General features: G+C 42.9%; 1 protein-coding gene across 1 annotated transcript in view; it reads left to right on the top strand.

Moving 5' to 3' along the window:
* CFAP44 (cilia and flagella associated protein 44) overlaps positions 1 to 19,209 on the top strand; it is a 55,077-nt gene that overhangs the window by 7,075 nt on the left and 28,793 nt on the right. The window contains exons 2-14 of the mRNA XM_054163902.1: positions 616 to 687; positions 2,027 to 2,189; positions 2,882 to 3,044; positions 4,805 to 4,907; positions 5,201 to 5,417; positions 5,941 to 6,055; positions 7,011 to 7,175; positions 8,717 to 8,872; positions 10,168 to 10,215; positions 12,416 to 12,515; positions 14,359 to 14,453; positions 17,517 to 17,726; positions 18,673 to 18,783. Of these exons, the coding sequence (XP_054019877.1) occupies positions 616 to 687; positions 2,027 to 2,189; positions 2,882 to 3,044; positions 4,805 to 4,907; positions 5,201 to 5,417; positions 5,941 to 6,055; positions 7,011 to 7,175; positions 8,717 to 8,872; positions 10,168 to 10,215; positions 12,416 to 12,515; positions 14,359 to 14,453; positions 17,517 to 17,726; positions 18,673 to 18,783 (1,718 nt within the window). The remainder of the gene's footprint in view (positions 1 to 615; positions 688 to 2,026; positions 2,190 to 2,881; positions 3,045 to 4,804; positions 4,908 to 5,200; positions 5,418 to 5,940; positions 6,056 to 7,010; positions 7,176 to 8,716; positions 8,873 to 10,167; positions 10,216 to 12,415; positions 12,516 to 14,358; positions 14,454 to 17,516; positions 17,727 to 18,672; positions 18,784 to 19,209) is intronic.

Raw genomic sequence — 19,209 nt, 5'->3', positions numbered from 1 at the left:
TTATTCCTCAGCCCACACAGTCTCTCCCCTGAATCTTTTTTTGCTGCTCTGTAGCTAGCACTGCAATTAATTAACTCTACTGGTCCCTTTCTGCCAGAGACCTGTATTTCTCCTTTTAACCACATTTTCATCTTGAAATGCCTGTCCAGTGTCTATTTCAGATATTCTGCATGTCATCTAACACACTAGATCTAGGTAGTGTGGATAACAAAACCCACTAGTGGGACTTTTTGATGCTTATATTGGCATGTTACTTTCAGCACTGCTTTGATCTTCCTATTATAATTTTTTTCCTGATACAGGATGTGGCTCTTTCCTTCTGATAAGTTTTAAAATGTATTTTTTAAAGCAAACTTCTCTAAAAGTATAGATGTTTCATAGATGTTGGATTTGCTTTGTGCAATGCTTCCAGGACCAGATGTAAGCAGCAAAGTTATATAGTCTATCCTTCTCCTACAAACTTCTCCCCACCCTTAATGCTAAAGAGTAGGAAGTCCTTTGTTGGGCAGAAGGAATTTCTTTTTTCACTGCTACAGGACAGTGTATTTATTTAACATGGCATTTATGAGCAAATTTGTCAGAAGGATTCATACTACAAAATGTAATCTGTTGCAGAAGAAACTCCACCAACTGGAGAGGAGCAGAAGGAAAACGTAGAGCAAGTGGAATCAGAGACTGAAAGCATTGGTGAGTACTGATGGCCACTGAGGAGATGTTGGCACAACCTTAAAAATTCCACTGCTTTCTTCTTTTTGGTTTTTCCTTGTTATTGGTGTGAACAGCATTTCAGACCAGTGCTGTCATGTTACAGTTGCTGAGTTTCCCTTTCAGTTGAATGAACTTGTGTACTTGATTTTGCTCTTTGCTGTGACTGATCTCTGACCCCTATGGTTGTCATCCATCAAACGTCTAGGAGAGAAAAATTCAAGAGCAGCTTACAAAATAGGTAACACAGATTTGGTCTGAGGTATTTAACTGAAGAGTTCTTTTAACAAGTACTTGCTGCAAGTCGAGAGTGTGCTGTATTGCAGGCCAGAGAAGGGCTACACTGGGTCACACGGTCAGTCTGCTTTTGTGAGGACAGTGGTGTCTGGTGGTCTGTTGTATGTGTTTTTCCTAACTTTTATATAATGATGTGTCTCCAGTATCTACTGAAAAGGGTACCTGCAGCATAAGAAGGACATCTAACTGCTGGAACAGGTCCAGAGGATTGCATGAAGATGATCAGAGGGCTGGAGCACCTCCTCTGTGGGGACAGGCTGAGGGAGGTGGGCCTGTTCAGGCTGGAGAAGAGAAGGCTCTGGGAAGACCTTGTAGTAGCCTTCCAGTACCTGAAGGGGGCCTTCAAGAAAACTGGGAAGGGACTTTTTGCAAGAGCTTATAGTGATAGGATGAGAGGTAATGAATTGAAACTTGAGGAGAGCTGATTTAGACTGGATATTAGGAAGGAATTGTTTACAGTAGGGATGGTGAGACACTGGAACAGGTTGCCTAGGGAGGTCGTGGATGCCCTCTCCTTGGGGGTGTTCAGAAGCCAGGTCCAATGGGACATTGAGCAACCTGGTCTTGGGCAAGGTGTCCCTGCTCATGGCAGGGAGGTTGGAACTAGTTGATCTTTAACATCCCTTCCAACTCAAACCATTCCATGAATTTATGAGCTTTAGACTTTATGTGGTTTTTAAAGCTGAGAACAAAACGCTAAGCAAAGCTGAATTGAACTACTTTAGTAAGTCTTGAGTTTTAACCACCAACATTTTTAAAACTCAAAAATTTTCTTCCTCCATTATGAATATTCACAGTGAAGTTTTTAACAACTTGATGGAGCACTTTTCCCAGACTCTCCCAGGACAAGTTGTTACTAAAGGCATTTTACCCCTGTTTTGATCTGTGGAGTGCCCATTACTCTGTTGAAGGAGGCAAGGAATGTGTTCACCCTTTCCTTTTGCAGTTGGGTGCAAGCATTAGCAAAAAGACTAAAATTTATGGTGATTATATATTTCTCTTTGTTCTCGCTTTTGAAATGCAGAAGGTGATTTGGAAGAGCAAGATAATAGTGAACAGACACCAGAAAGTCCTCGGAAGGTAGAGAATAAAATCTCAGAAACTTTCTTCTATAACTATGAAGATATACATTCACGGCCATTGGTCACTGAAGACTCTGGGATACCTGTTAACCTTCTTACTCTTAAGTATCCTTTCTGCTGAAGCTGTGCATATTTAAATCCACAAATATTTCATAAGGGTTCTTTAAATAGTACTTCTCTAATTTGGAGTAGCCTATGTGCAGAATGGGACAACTCTGTGCAGCCAGCTCTACATAGCCAGCTCCATGTGGAAAGCATTCCATGTGGGTCCAGTGTCAGTGGCAGAATCACCTGCAAGTTTGTTTCTGCTGTGCCTTCTTTCTTTCTTTTTTTTTTTCTTTCTGGTGCAAGGTCTGCTGCTGGTAGTGGAGTTTTTCAATGATGTTTCACCACCCCACCACCTCAGCCCCAGGCAACCACAAGTACGGGGAGCCAGCAGCTCCTGCTGGGGTGGCCTTTCTTCCCCATCTGCACAACATGCATGGCAGTAGCAGCACTGAAGTGACCACAGTGGGTGGTAAAAGGCACAGAGGCAGCCACCTGCTCCCCAGCTACCCAAGGAAAATTCTCCTCTAGTTCTTCCCATCTGCCTTGCATCCCAACTGCACATTAGATGACTATGCTCATGCTGGCCAAAGTTTTAAATGCTGTAATTTAAGCTTTCAGGTTTGATTTAGTTGTCTTTATCTCCTCACAGTCTTTATCTCATTGTGATTATTTTTTTTTGTATTTCACATTTGATTTAGTTGCCTTTATCTCATTATTAATTTGAGTACTCCTTATTGAACTGTTCTCAGATATTCTTTTGGATATAATTTCACCAGAAGTGTAAACCTGCTGCCCATCAATAACCAAACCCTGATGTACATAGCAGGCAACCACATCGTGCTCCTGGACTTGCAAACTCAATCACAACGTTACCTCCGGAGCAGCAGTGGTGGTGGAATTGGGTTTATCACGGTATGGCTTTGGTTTCATGTTTTAGGATCATAGAATCAGCCAGGTTGGAAAAGACCTCAGAGATCATCAAGTCCAACCTATTACCTAATACCTAACACCTCATGACAACTAAACCATAGCTCCAAGTGCCACGTCCAATCCTTTTTTGAACACATCCAGGGCTGGTGACTCCACCACCTCTCTGGGCAGCACATTCCGATGGCCAATTACTCTTTCTGTGAAGAACTGTGAACCACCCCCTTCCTGGCTACAACCTCCTTTAAGGTAGTTGTAGAGAGCAATAACGTCTCCACTGAGCCTCCTCTTCTCCAGGGTAAACAACCCCAGCTCCCTCATCCTCTCATTTTCTAGAAGCAAATTGTTCACTTGATTAGCTGATGGGAGCTTTCTACAGCTGCACATACATATGCATAAGAAAGTGTGATATTGATTAGGGGGATATGTGGACTCTGCCGTGTGGGCTACTCGGCCTGTCAGCATGATTGGCAGAGGACAAGTATCTACATACCTGAGGCCCAGGCACAGATACCTTGAAGGACTGACAGGTGTCAGCTGGGATTAGTGTTTATTACATTCCTATTTTGGCTTCTACATTCCTATTTTCCTTCTAGAGAAGGAAACTCTGAAACCTCTCTGGGCAGCCTATTCCAGTGCTTCAGCACCCTCACAGGAGAGAATTTTTACCTCATGTTGAGGTGGAACTTGGTATGTTCCAGTTCGTATCCACTGCCCCTTGTCTCGTGACAGGACACCATTGAAAAGAGACTGGTCCCTTCTTCTTCACACCCACCCATATTCATAGACATTATTAAGATCTCCTCTCAGCCTTCTCTTCTCCAGACAGAACAGCCCCAGGTCTCTTAGCCTTCCCTCATAAGACAGATGTGCCAGTCCCTTAATCATCCCTGTAGCCCTTTATGAAGATAAAAAGTATCTGGTTTCACTCTAACAAAATCAGGTCAGATATTAAGAAAAAAATTCTTCACAGAAAGGTTTATCAGGTATTAGAACAGCCTTTCCATGAGGGTGATGGAGTCTCCATCTCTGGAAGTATTAAAGACATGTGGATGTGGTACTGAGGGAAGTGGTGTAGTGGTAGTAGCTTAGCAGTAGTGGTGGGATCGTGAGCTCTAGGCAAGCAGTTGGACTTGATGATCTTTAAGGTCTCTTCCAACCTCAAGAGTTCTATGATTACAGAATCATAGATACTACCAAGAACTTGGACTCTCAAAGGCTTCCTCTGCCTTTGAAGCACCTTACCCTGTGAAGGGCTCTACTGTCTCTCAGTGGCATTCCTTGTGAGCAAGGCTTTCAGAATATCAGCCTTGGACCGTTCTGCTCCATTGTAAGCAGCCTTTTGTGGGGAGTCATGGTACATTTTTATGTCTTCTGAGCAACGTCATTCAGAACGGCTTTCCTGAAGCTGTCTGCTGAAGTAGATGGCTGCTGACAGAAATGCTGCTCATGGAAAGATCAACTACTGGGTTGAATGAGGTAGGAATAGTAGAAGAATGCATGATAAAGCAAATTATTTCACAGTTTGTCATGGCTGTGCATTGTATGTCCAAAACACCATTCTGTGCACGTAGTAGCTTCATTCTGATATTGAGCAACAGATTGGCGGTTCAGAAATCTGCTATTTATGGCATGATCTTTTGTCTAATGAGTCAGTAAGTGCAATTTAGTTATTACTCATAACTAGCAGAATAGAGTCAAAGCTGTCATTACAGCATGCAATGGGACTTTTGCTTTTCTCCAAGGCACACCCTACTAAGCAGTACTTTGCAGCAGGAGAAAAAGGCAAGAAGCCAAACCTCATCATCTATGACTACCCTTCACTCAGGCCCTACAGGATACTGCGAGGTACTGTAAGAAGTTCTATTTTCACATTACACAAAAAACCACCAGTGTTTATAGATCCCAGCAGATGGAGAAGTTGGTCACTTTAGAGGTTTAGGAGGAAATCAAAATAGAAAACACTGGTTTCAAGCTTTATAATTATTGCATGGGAGGAAACATTTAGCAGAAATAGTGAACTGAGAGCTTTTACCTATTGAAAAAAAAATTGCAGTCAAAGTTGATCTTCTTCTATGTAGATTTTGCTATTGTGTCTTCCTCTTTTCTGTGTGTGCATGAAGTCTTGTATATTTCTTCAGGTGGAACAGAGGAAGCCTATGTTTTTGGGGATTTCAGCAATGCTGGCACTTTACTGGCCAGTGTTGGGAGCAGCCCTGACTACATGCTGACTATCTGGGACTGGAAACAAGAAAAGATAGTGTTGAGGTCAAAAGCTTTTTCACAGGATGTTTACAGGGTCTCATTTTCCACCTATAATGAAGAACAACTCATTACATCTGGATCAGGACACATTAGGTAGGTTTACTGATAAGGATTAATGTATATTATGTGATGACTAACAGGAATGTATCATTAGCAAACATGGACCATCAAGGAATGCTATTTTGTCTGCCCCTGACAATTACAAAAATGAGGAAGTTCACTGGGGTACTTAGATGAAATTCAGTGAAGACCTTAGCCCCTCAGATTTACAAAGTTGAGCATCATATGCTCAAGACAGCAACCCTAAGTAAGTGTATTTGCTGTAGCTATGCATTTTACACTTATTTGCTTTAAATAGTAGTTTAATGTTCATTCTGCCCATTCCAAATGCTTTTCCTCACTTCTTCATGGAGAACAGTATAGGGAAATTTTTGTGTAATTAAAAAGCTTTGTCTGATTTTAAAAATGAAATGCCAGGATGTCCTGTGAAAAAGAATAATAAATGAGCAGGCCTTACTTCAGAGGCACCCCTGGGAAGATTATTGCAGTGGCTGAAGGGGATGGAAGAGTGTGTTTAGGAAAGCTTGTGTCAGAGTGATGTTTTTTCTGCACTCAGGTTCTGGAAGATGGCTCTCACATTCACTGGTCTGAAGCTACAAGGAGCTCTGGGCAGATTTGGGAAAACAGCAGTAACTGACATTATAGGTTACGTGGAGCTGCCTGACGGGAAGGTAAGTCAGAAAAAGTTAAACTGATTTTGTGTTCTCTCTCCCAGATTTTGATATAAAGCCTTCTAAGTTGGAGAGTTACTATTTGCTTCAAAGTTATTTGAATGAGACCCTCAATGCACCTCTCCATTGGGAACAGGCTGTGAGAGTTGGGGCCATTCAGCCTGGAGAAAGGCAGGCTCTGGCGAGACCTTACAGTGGCCTTCCAGCAGCTGAAGGGGGCCTACAAAAAAATGATGGGGAGGGACTTTTTGCAAGGGCTTGTAGTGAGTAGGACAAGAGGGAATGGATTGAAGCTCAGGAGGCTCAGGGGTGACCTCATTGCTCTCTACAACTACCTGAAAGGTGGTTGTAGCCAGGAAGGGGTTGGTCTCTTCTCTCTAGCAACCAGCACCACAATAAGGGGACACAGTCTCAAGCTGCACCAGGGGAAGTTTAGGCTCGAGGTGAGGAGAAAGTTCTTCATGGAGAGAGTCATTTGCCATTGGAATGTGCTGCCCAGGGAGGTGGTGGAGTCACCATCCCTGGGGGTGTTCAAGAGGGGATTGGACATGGCACTTGGTGCCATGGTTTAGTCATGAGGTCTGTGGTGACAGGTTGGACTCGATGATCTTTGAGGTCTCTTCCAACCTTAGTGATACTGTGATACTGTGAAGCTTGAGGAGGATAGATTTAAACTGGATATTAAGAGGAAATTCTTTACAGTGAGGGTGGTGAGACACTGAAACAGGTAGCCTGTGGAGGTCATGGATGTCCACTCTCTGGAGTTGTTCAAGGCCAGGTTGGATGGGGCCTTAAGCAGCCTGGTTTAGTGGAAGGTGTTCCTGCCCATGGCAGGGGGGTTTGAACTAAATGATCTTTAAGGGGCCTTCCAACACAAACCATTCTATGATTCTTGCCAGTGTTTCTGCATAGTGAAGTGTAGGTGCTTATGTGCCTATTTTCATTTGCATTGAAGGTTATCTCTGGGTCTGAGTGGGGCAACCTGCTTCTTTGGGAAGGGGACCTCATTAAAGCAGAGCTCTGCCAAGCTGGACAGAAGCCCTGTCACAGTGGCCCTGTCAGCCAGTTAGTTGTGGAGGAAAGTGGACTTGTCACTATTGGAAAAGATGGCTTCATTCGGGTGAGTTGCTCTCCTGCTCTGCCTTGAGATGTGCAAATCTGTGGTCTGCAGGTAGATGTTACATATTTTCTTTACCAGACTTTATTTATGAAGGCAATTTTGCAATGCAGTTTCTTTGTGAGACTGAATGTTTTTGAACTAATAGAATAAGAGCACATCTCCACAGTGTCTGTGTTTGAATAAATGGTTTTTTTACTCTAGCTAATCAAAATAATTTTCAGTCATTTCTTTAGAAGCTTTGTCCTTGCCTGTATTCTAACTGTTTTTCTTTTCACTTGTAGTTTTGGTTAATCTTTAATTTTCAGGCCTTGGTGTTATTGCAAAGGATAAACTACAGCAATATTTGAAATTGATTTTCTGAGTATTTGAAAGCTCAGATTATTATAATGACAAAACTTAACTAGCCTCTCAGATTAATAGAGTGAGATACAGGAATAATTAAGAAGTTAAGGAAGTTAAGATATAATTCTATAAATTAAGGTCATAAAGTTTTCCATATTCATACCACCAATGTCTGATCTCCCCTCTCAGTTATCAAGGACTTTTCAGTTGTGTTTGTCTTCTCTTTAAGGGTAGACATGATGTGTATTGTGCTGATGTGTGGAAGACTCAGATAACCAACAGGGAGCTGAGTGCTATAGACAGTGGAGTGTTTCAAACACCCTGGAGTTCCTGTTGTTGTGTTCTATAAATTGATATGATCCCATTAAGAAAATTCACTTAGTTACCAGGGTGCTGGCTGTTTCCTTGTCCTTATCCCACAGAACAGAACATGGATGTGTTAGATTTCTCATTCTTTCTTCTGAGGAATGCTGAAAGCAGGCAGATAGCTTTTACTGTTTATATTTCTGAGTATTGTGTCCGGTTTCGGGTTCCCTAGTTCAGGAGAGACAGGCACCTACTGGAAAGAGTCAAACAGAGACTATGAGGATGATGAAGAAAGGCTGAGACACCTGGGGCTGTTTAGCCTGGAGAAGGGTGGGTGCCAAGAAGAAGGAGCCAGTTGTTTTTCAGTGGTGCTCTAAGATAGGATGAGGGGCAACAGACACAAACTGTAACACAGGAAGTTCCACCTCAATATGAGTTAAAACTTCTTTACTGTGAGGGTGATGGAGCACTGGACCACACTACCCAGAGAGGTTGTGGAGTCTCCTTTTCTAGATACTTTCAAGACCCATCTGGACACATGCCTGTGTGACCTGCCCTATCTGATCTTGCTTTGACTCAATGATTTTCAGAGATGCCTTCCAGCCCCTCCCATTCTGCTATGTGTAGCGCTAGTAGTACCAGGGCTGAATTTAACTAACATTGCTTCAGAATTGGATGGAGAACTTCTACATATACTTTGCATTGCACCCAAATATATCAGATAGTAGTTGCTGAATGTCACTGTTGCATTCAAAGCAGCAAAGCAGATATGACAGGTTTCATACTCTGCCTGTAGAGTCTGTGTTCCATGGTTTCTCATAATTCTGAATTTCCATATTAATTGTGTATCAAAACATAACCTTTTTTTTTTTAATGTCTCTGACACCATGAAGCTGTGGGACCTCAAATTAATAGAAGCTGCTGATTCTGTGGATGACACAGGGTTACTGGAAGTAGAGCCTATGAATGAACTTGAGGTTGGCAAGAATGTGAGTCTGAGTTTCATGGCAAAAGCTTATGACAATGGAGAGCCTGTTTGGTATGCTCAGGTAAGACCACAGTAAGTACATCCCTCTCTGTGGAGAAACTCAGTGAGGGAGTTAGTGTTGAGTAACAGCAGGAGTACAATACAGATCAGCATGTTTGCTTTTGTTAGAATTCCGTCTTCTTCTGGATATATATGTATGTGTGTGTATACCCACATCTGATTGTTTTATAGACAGATAATCTTCTTTCAAACACTGAAACAGGCTTTCTAGAGAGGTGGTTTATACCCCCAGCCTTTCAGTGTTTCAGAAGCATTTGGACAATGCTGAGGACAATCTCATGAGGTTCACTGAGCCAAAGTGCGAGGTCCTGATCCTAGGTTGGGGCAATCCCCGATACCAGTACAGGCTGGGTGATGATGAAATTGGGAGCAGCCCTGCAGAAACAAACTAGAGGATACTAGTGTAAAAGAAGCTGGACACAAGCCAGCACTGTGCTTGCAGCCTAGAAGGCCAATGGCATCCTGGGCTGCATCAAAAGAAGAGTGGCCAGCAGATTGTGGCCAGCAGTGGCCAGAGAGGTGTGATTCTGACCCTCTGTTCTGCTTTGGTGAGACCTCACTTGAAGTACTGTGTACAGCTCTGGGGCCCCCAACGCAAGAGAAGCATGGACCTACTGGAGCAGGTCCAGAGAAGGGCCATAAAGATGATCAGAGGGCTGGAGAACTTCTCCTACAAAGACAGGCTGAGAGAGTTGAGGTTGTTCAGCCTGGAGAAGAGAAGGCTCTGGGGAGCCCTTATATCTACATTTCGGTATCTGAAGGGAGCCTTCAGGAAGACTAGGGATTGAGTGTTTAGAAGGGCTTGGTGTGACAGGATGAGGAGCAAGGTTATTTATATTGGAACAGGGTAGATTCAGGTTGGACATAAGGAGGAATTTCTTTACAATGAGAGTGGTAAAATACTGGAACAGGATAAAATTGATGTTGCCCTGGGCAGCCTGATCTAGTTGGAGGTGTCCCTGCTCACTGCAAGGGGTTTGGACAAGATGACCTTCCAACCTGCTGCTCTCTGTGAATGCCCTTAACAACATGATTTAACTTGGTCAGGCCTGAAGTGGTCCAGAAGTTGGACTAGATGATCATTGTAGATCCCTTCCAACTGAACTATGCTATACTATTCAGAACTATGCTATGGCTTTCAGAACTAGAACTATATAATAACAGGACCAAGATAACCACATTTCAGTTTCACAGTGACAATCATTAGGGAATTTTTAAGGAGCCACCTTGGGCAGCTTTATTTTCAAATTCAGTTTGCAAATATTCAAGTTACATGTTTTGCTTTTTCTTCTTCAGGACACCAGTGGAAAAATCTGGAAGCTGGATTTGTCTTTTCAAAATACAGTAGGTTTGGTTTGTTTTTCTTCTGAATTCTTGGCAATAGCTTCCTTTAGCTGTGCTGGATGCATCTGCAATGAAGTTTGTGTTTTAGAATAGAATAGAATAGAATGGAATAGAATAAACCAGGTTGGAAGAGACCTTCAAGATCATCGTGTCCAACCCATCAACCAATCCAACCCACCTAAACAACTAACCCATGGCACCAAGCACCCCATCAAGTCTCCTCCTGAGCACCTCTCGTGATGGTGACTCCACCACCTCCCCAGGCAGCCCATTCCAATGGGCAATCACTCTCTCTGTATAGAGCTTCTTCCTGACATCCAGCCTAAACCTCCCCTGGCGTAGCCTGAGACTGTGTCCTCTTGTTCTGGTACTGGCTGCCTGGGAGAAGAGACCAACATCTGCCTGTCTACAACCTCCCTTCAGGTAGTTGTAGAGAGCAATAAGGTCACCCCTGAGTCTCCTCTTCTCCAGGTTAAGCAACCCCAGCTCCCTCAGCCTCTCCTCATAGGGCTTGTGTTCCAAACCCCTCACCACTCTCTGGGCTCGTCCCTCCAGCCAGTTCCTAACCCATCGCAGTGTGTTCCTGTCCAAGCCATGGGCTGACAGCTTGGCCAGGAGTTTGCTGTGGGGGACAGTGTCAAAGGCCTTGCTGAGGTCCAGGTAGACTACATCCACAGGCCTCCCCACATCCACCAGGCGGTTCACCTGATCATAGAAGAAGATCAGGTTGGTGAGGCAGGACCTGCCCTTCCTAAATCCATGCTTGTTGGGCTTGATCCCTTGGCCATCCTGTAAGTGCTGTGTGATTGCACTCAAGATGACCTGTTCCATAATCTTGCCTGGCACTGAGGTCAGGCTGACAGGCCTGTAATTCCTTGAAGCTGCAGGATTTTAGCATTGAAACATACTTCCCCACCCCATTAAATTATTTGCATGATGTTATTGATTGTAATAATTCTATAGGGTTTGATTTTTGATTCCTGGCATTTTGGCTGCCAAATTCAAGTTACTTTAAGGAGTTTATTCTCCTGAAGTGGTGCTAAAAGTTGTATAGATGCAGGAAATGAGTTCAAGGAGTATTGATATGTACTATCTAGATAGGTGTTTGAGCAATCCCTACTGTTGTCTCTAAATGGCATAAAGAACTAGGAAAAAACAAGAAGATGAGATGTACTTCACATGTTTTATCCTGTTAGGTTCTAATTATACTGCTGGAAATGTTTTTGATGGAGAAATACATGGTGGTTAAAATAGGAGCATTTAACTTTTGCTCCCAAACATAAATGGGAACAATTTTTTGAGTGTATAAAGGAATTTGATAACAGGTAAAATTATCTTCCAAGACTTTTATGGTAAATGAAAGATGTTTAAAGCATACTATATTATAAACTAATGCAAAGAGTGCATAGCAAAACCTAGAATTTTTGTATGATGAAAGTATTTCCCAGGCAGCATAAGCCCTAGGCTTGAAAGCATTTTCTTTGCCTTCAGAGCAACATCTCTTTGTTAAAACATACTAATTCCAAGCCTGAAACAACTTAATGAAAGGCAGAAATATTTTACTTTGAGAGTGGTGAGACACTGGCTCAGGTTGCCAGTGCCAGTGTTGAGAGATGGTAGATGCTCCATCCCTGGAACCACTCCAGGTCAGGTTGTTCAGAGCTCTGAGCAATGTGCTCTGGTTGCAGGTGTCCCTGCTGACTGCAAGGGGTTTGGACTAGATGATCTTTAAAGGTTACTTCCAAGACAAACCAGTCTGTAATTCTGTGATTCTGATTCCCTTTTATTTTCACATAGAAAATGGTGGGCTTTTAAATTATCTTAATATACCTACACTAATTTTGCTTCTGATCTTCTTATGAACATACAAAAATAAGTTTAAAAAATGGGCATTGCATGTAGGTACCTCATGCATGCAAAATTTTGTTCACCCAAATAGCACCTGCCTAGATTTTTCAGGTTTGCTGTAGGCCTGTCTAGTAATACCTTGCAAGTGCAGCTCCAGAATCATAGAATCACAGAATGGTTTTGGTAGGAAAAGGCCTCTAAGATCACTGATTCCAACCATCAACCTAAGATCACCATAGCCATTAAGCTATGTCCTGAACTGCCATGTCCAAACATATCTTGAATACCTCCAGGGATGGGGCAACCTCTTCCAATGCCCATAGCAGAACTTCTGTTCTTCTCTGCATTGCAGGCCCAGGATGCAGAGTGCCTGTATACCTTTCATTCTGGAAGGATTGAGGCCATGAGTGTCTCTCCCATTACATACCTCATGGCCACCACTGCTCTTGACCGTAAGTACACTGTTTCTTTCTTGTCATACCACTAATTATTGGTTATTAAGAGCAATGATGCCTAGTTTGGAACAATTCTCTTTCAAACTGAAGTTGTGTATTTGCTCTTGAAAAGTCATTTTACAGACAATTGTTATTCCTAAGTGCCAGAATAGAATAGAATTAACCAGGTTGGAAAAGACCTTTGAGATCATCAAGTCCAATACTGGACTAACCAAACTTTCAGATGTTACTCTAACCTTATAAAACTTCTAAAATATCATTGAGAATCTATTTGAGTATGCCACTGGCACACTTCAAACACACAGAGTGAAGCACCCAAAAGCTTTCTTAATATGGTCTGAAAGCTTTGCAAAAATCAGTTTTAATATGGATAAAATAGAATTAACCAAGTTGGAAAAGACCTTTGAGATCGAGTCCAACCTATCATCCAACACTATCTAATCAACTAAACCATGGCACCAAGCACCCCATCTAGTCTCTTCCTGAACACCTCCAGGGATGGTGACTCCACCACCTCCCTGGGCAGCCTATTTCAATGGTAAATCACTCTTTCGATGAAGAACTTCTTCCTAACATCCAGCCTAAACCTCCCCTGGCAGTGCTTGAGACTGTGTCCTCTTGTTCTGATACTGGTTGCCTGAGAGAAGAGACCAACCCCCACCTGGCTACAGTCTCCCTTCAGGTAGTTGTAGAGAGCACTAAGGTCTCCTCTGAGCCTCCTCTTCTCCATAATTAAGACAAATCATTAATGTTTTGCAATAATGCATTAAGACTGCTTCATCTTCTAAGCTTGTGACTTCAATGAGTGGAAATTCTAATGGGAAACTTAGTAAATTCCCTTCTTTCTGAAGAAATGGCTGAAAAGATGAAACCTTTGGTTTGCATAAGAACACTTGTGGACAAGGCTTTGGATTGATAAGTGGTGGGATTTGTTTGGGTTTTTTTGAGGAATTGCATATAACACTATCATTGTATAAGTCATTGTGAATACCAACATCTGTGGCTTTCTTAGTAAATGCAATAGCTATCATGCTTTCACCAACAGCTAATGTCTAATTACAGGTATGTTTATTTAACTTACTTAATATATGGCACTTCAGGCCTCTCACAATTGGCTTTATCATTCTGTGAAGGAAGAATCACTGTCCAGAACATTATCAGTGTCATTGACACTTCTCAGAAAATGCTGCAAGGGCTTTAACTCAATTCTTGTCAGCAGTATCTTGTCATTTGTCTGTGTTATACAATGTATATGCTCATCTAGCCTCAAGACAAACTTCTACCAGTTGAGCAAATGACACTTAGGATATATGCCAGCTGGAATGTTATTTTATGCAGACCAATATGTGTGTCTACAAATCTGTTAATTTCACCTCTGGTGAAACTGGCTTTTCTTTGGATAATCTCCCATTTTCATCCATTTAAGTATTTTCCTCCCATGGCAATCTCAGGTTTTCCTATGTTGTCAGTACAGATGTTCCTTACAGTTCTTACTGTACAGTAACCCTTAACAGGTTTTCCTGACTTTGCCACAGTTCTATGATTATTGAAAATTACACATGCTAGTGAGCATGGAACTTCTTATTACAACCCTCAGCCCCAGTAACCCTTCTGAGTGTGTAAGCTGAAGAGTGAACAACGCTTATGTTTTCTTCATGAGGCCCATGCTACCTGTGGTATTCTATAACCATCAGTCCTCCCAGGCAGGCATTTGATACTCAGTAAAAGTAATAACATTCTATCTAGCTTTTAATTCAAATAAATAGACATTTTCTCCACAAATTTTAACATGTCAGAGATATTTCAAGAAATGAATTCTTACTGTCTCCTTTCCACACAGGGACAGTTCGTATCTATGATTTCATCAGCGACAGACAAGTGAGTGAAATGAAGTTCACACAAGGAGGAACAGCACTGACATGGGCACCCACTGTGGTGAGTTTGTGCTAGTGAGTTAATAGAAATGCCTGCAGGACCTATAAACCTTCCAGCACCAAGAATGTTTGCTCACCATGGCCATCACAGAATTTACTGTGGTAGTATGTATGTACAGGTTTGTGCAATAGTATGCATACAGTTTGCATATAGGATGTGTACAGTTTGAATTTACCATGGGTTACCAGGGATTTTATTTTGTTTTCCTGAGATTTAAAAATCCACTCTCAGTGTGCAGTGTGCAGGAAGCAGCCTTAGTTTATAGACTAACAGCTTCTATGTAACCCACACAGAGTAATTGTCAATTAGCATGAGTTAGTTAACACATTTTGAAATGACAGCCCAGACAGTCCACAAACATTCAGAGATAAATCATAGGAAACTCTTGCCAGAACTGATCATTTTTGGAGTGTGGAGTCTATCACTTTTAGACATATTTGCTAATTGTAATTAAAATAGTGTCTAATTACCTTCTTGAGGAAACATAGCAAGCCTGGTGCATTAATTATAAGCAAATTTATGGAGACTAGTGCTTACTTGAATTTCCAAGGCAAGGGTAACACTAGGACAGTGCTCTCACAACTGTAATTCTGGCCATGCAGACTTTCAGGGATGCTGTTAGGTGATAATCTATGTATTCAAGAGGTAAGCTGACTGCCACAATAAATGGTACATCATTACAAAACCGACTCAGTTCAGTTTTACAAATACTCTGAAGACCTAAAAAATGACGTAGAATCACAGAGGGGTAGGTGTTGGAAGTGATTCCTAGACATCATGGAGTCCAATGTCCCTGCCCAGGCAGGTTCACCTAGAGATCACACAGGAACACACCCAGGTGGGTTTTGAATGTCTCCAGAGATAAAGACACCACCACCTGTCTGTGAAGCCTGTTCCAGTGCTCTGTCACCATTAAATTAAAGAAGTACCTCCTCATGTTTAGGTGTAACTTCTTATGTCCCCCATTACCCTGTGTTGTGTCTTTAGGCACCACTGGAAAAAGACTGGTTCCATCCTCCTGACACCCATCCTTTAAGTATTTGTCAGCATTTATGAGATCCTTTCTCAATCTAATCTTTTTGGGACTAAAAAGACCCAATTCTCTCAGTCTTTCCTCATAAGTGAGATGTTCCAGCCCCTAATCATCTTTGCAGCTCTTTTCTGTACCCACTCCATCAAGTCCCTGTCCTTGAACCAGGGAGTCACATGGACTTAGTCTACCTGGCTGCATTTTAAAATCCCAGTATATACTTACCCATAGTTTAGGATTACTAAACTAAGAAAAATTCATCCAACACACTTTGAAGCATTGGTACAACATAGTACCTTCATAGGCAGGCCAGTAACCTACAGGTTAGATAAGTGAACAGTGACATGGAGTTAAAACTGCCTAAGTGGCTGGTGCCCAGGTGGTAGGATCTGCAACAGAAAGTTTAGTTAGAGGCAAGTCTCTGGTGGTGTACCCTAAGGGTCATTATGGGTGCCAATATTCTCCATTACCTGGACACTGGAACAGGGTGTACCCTCACCAGGTTTGCAGATTATGCAAATATGAAAGGAGGAGCTGGCACTCTAGAAGGTTGTGCTGCCCTTCAAGGGGATCTGGAGAACTGGGCTGAGGGAGAATCTCATGGAATTTAGCAAGGGGAATTGCCAGGTCCTGTGTCTGTGTAGGCAGGCCCCAGGCACCAGTATGACCTGGTGGCCTACCAGCTGGAAGTCGGTTCTGCAGAGAAGGATCTTGAATCCTCGGAGGCACCAAGCTTACCATGAGCCAGCAATGCACTCAGAGAAGTCCATCAGCATCCTGGGCTACATTAGGAATGTGTTCCTGCTGATCAAGGGAGGTGATCCTTCCTCTTTACTCAGCACTGGAGAAGCCACATCTGTAGTGCTGGCTCCCTACTAGAGGAAAGATATGGAATTAATGAAGGGAGTCAAATACAGAGCCGTACATTTGAGGTGCCTGAATGACTCCTCTTGTCATTTAGTGATCGATGCTGTCATACACCTGTCTGCAGGGATGGGGCCTCAAACACATCCCTGGGCAGCCTGTTGCAGTGTTTTACCACTCTCATTGTAAAGAAATCCCTCCTACTGTCTAACCTAAATCTACCCTCCTCCAGTTTACAAACACTGCCTCTTGTCCCATTATTACAAGCCCTTCTGAACAGTCAATCCCCAGCCTCCCTGTAGGTCCCCTCCAGATACTGAAGTAAGTTCTCCTCAGAGCCTCCTCTTCTCCAGGCTGAACAGCCTCAACTCTTTCAGCTTGTCTTTGTAGAAGAGGTGGTCCAGCCCAATTTGATGCCCATTATTATGTTCAGGATAATACAATAATTAGCTTTTTGAGTTTCAACTCTTCTCCTTAAGAAGCAGCTCCTGATATATCCATGTGTCAGTATGAATGACCTTTTCCTCAGACATTTCAGCCACATCCTCATTAACATTTTCAGTTTCAGTGGCATGCTGTCAGTAAAAAGAAAAAACAGTCAAAAAAATAACCCCTAGTCCTGCCATTCCCTTTACAGCAGCATATTAGAGAGAACAAACAACATTTCCCATGTAAGAAACGTTCTTTGTGCTTTAGCAACACTTCCATGAAAAAGGAGTTAAAGGGTAACACCAGAGCATGTGCCATAGAGATTCTAAGCTCTCAGGTGCTGGAATTGTTTACCCTGGAGAAAAGGAGGCTCAGGGGAGACTACCTGAAGGGAGGTTGTAGCCAGGAGGGGGTTGGTCTCTTCTCCCAGGCAATCAGCACCAGAACAAGAGGACACAGTCTCAAGCTGTGCCAGGGGAAGTTTAGGCTCGAGGTGAGGAGAAAGTTCTTCACTGAGAGAGTTGTTGGCCATTGGAATGTGCTGCCCTGGGAGGTGGTGGAGTCACCAGCCCTGGAGGTGTTCAAGAAGGGATTGGACGTGGCACTTGGAGCCATGGTTTAGTAGTCATGAGGGTGACAGGTTGGACTTGGTGATCTTAGAGGTCTTTTCCAACCTTATTGATTCTATGATTCTATGTACACTGTGATTTTTTTTTTTGTCTTCATTCTTTCACTGAAAGGTAAATCCTGAAGGAAGTATAATCGCTGTGGGCTTTGACGATGGAGTTGTCCGCATACTTGAAGTTTATGATCCCAAAGGACTGTCTGTTCTTGCAGCATACAGCAAGACAGAGAATGCAGAGATAAATCTGAAACAAGCTTTCAAACCTCATACTGCTGCAGTTACTGCCCTGGCATATGAACAACATGGAAATGTGCTTGCTACAGGGGTCTGTATCACTTCCTTTGGTTATTTTTATTAAGCTACAAGCTTATTTAAAGACATATTCCTGACAACACAGTTCTACTTCTTTTAGTGCTGTGGATGGCTTCTTGTAGTTCACAGCAGTGCCTGGGAAAAAGAAAGATCTGTTTGGACTCAGGTTTGTTTTCTGAAGGAAAGCAACCATGCAATTCATTCCACTAATTTTGTGACTTACTGGACTTTCCTGTGTGGTGGTGGAGTCGCCGTCATTGGAGGTTTTCAGGAGAAGACTTGATGGGGTGCTTGGTGCCATGGGTTAGTTGTTTAGGTGGGTTGGATTGGTTGATGGGTTGGACGTGATGATCTTGAAGGTCTCTTCCAACCTGGTTTATTCTATGTATAATGTAATCCCCTTGAAGATGGATTTGGTTCATTTTGGAATTAGTGTAGTGATATCTAGTAGTTTAATGATATATCAGCAGTGAGGTTGAGTGCACTCTCAGCAAATTTGCAGCTGAGTGGAGAGGTTGATAAGATTGACGGGTGGGATGCCACCCAGAGGGACCTGGACAGGCTGGAGAGGTGGGCTGAAGAGACCCTTATGAGGTTCTATGAGGCAAAGTGCAAGGTCCTGCACCAAGATGGGAGCAATGCCTGATAGAGGGAGAGAAGAACCTTCCTAGACCTGATGGACACACTTTTCTTGATGCACTCCAGGATACCATTTGCCCTTTTGGCCACAAGGGCACATTGCTCTGCCATGGAGAACTTGCAGTTCACTAGGTCTGTGGTGACAGGTTGGACTCGATGATCCTCAAGGTCTCTTCCAACCTTAGTGATACCGTGATACTACAACTCCATTTCACCATGGATCTGCTTTCCAGCAGGGCATGGTTCTTAGGGTATTCAGATTTTCAGTCAGCTTTGATTCAGTCATCATCTTTGTTGTTTGTTTGTTTGTTTTTCCTCAGAGTAAAGACAAAACTGTTTTCTTTTTTGATGTTGAAGATGAATATGGGCCAATTGGATTCATCTATGTCCCTGGGCCTGTACAGGCATTACAGTGGTCTCCACCTTCTCAAGTGAGTAATGTAGGTTTTCTTTCCTTCCCTACAGAGTGAAAAATGTCATTTTGAAAACTTCCAATGAACTCTAGCCATGTTCTTCATAGAGAGGCTGAGGAAGTTGGGGTTGCCTAGCCTGGAGAAGAGGAGGCTAAGGGGAGACCTTATTGCTCTCTACACCTACCTGAAGGGAGGTTGTAGAGAGGTGGGGGTTGGTCTCTTCTCCCAGGCAACCAGCACCAGAACAAGAGGACACAGTCTCAAGCTGTGCCAGGGGAGGTTTAGGCTGGATGTTAGGAAGAAGTTCTTCACAGGAAGAGTGATTGGCCATTGGAATGCGCTGCCCAGGGAGGTGGTGGAGTCACCATCACTGGAGGTGTTTAGGAAGAGATGGGGTGCTTGGTGCCATGGTTTAGTTGATTAGATGGTGTTGGATGATAGGTT

Source organism: Dryobates pubescens, chromosome 8, assembly GCF_014839835.1.
Source record: "Dryobates pubescens isolate bDryPub1 chromosome 8, bDryPub1.pri, whole genome shotgun sequence".
Taxonomy (NCBI): Eukaryota; Metazoa; Chordata; class Aves; order Piciformes; family Picidae; genus Dryobates; species Dryobates pubescens.
Note: the sequence above shows the minus strand (reverse complement) of the source record. Positions and strands in the feature narration are given on the sequence as shown.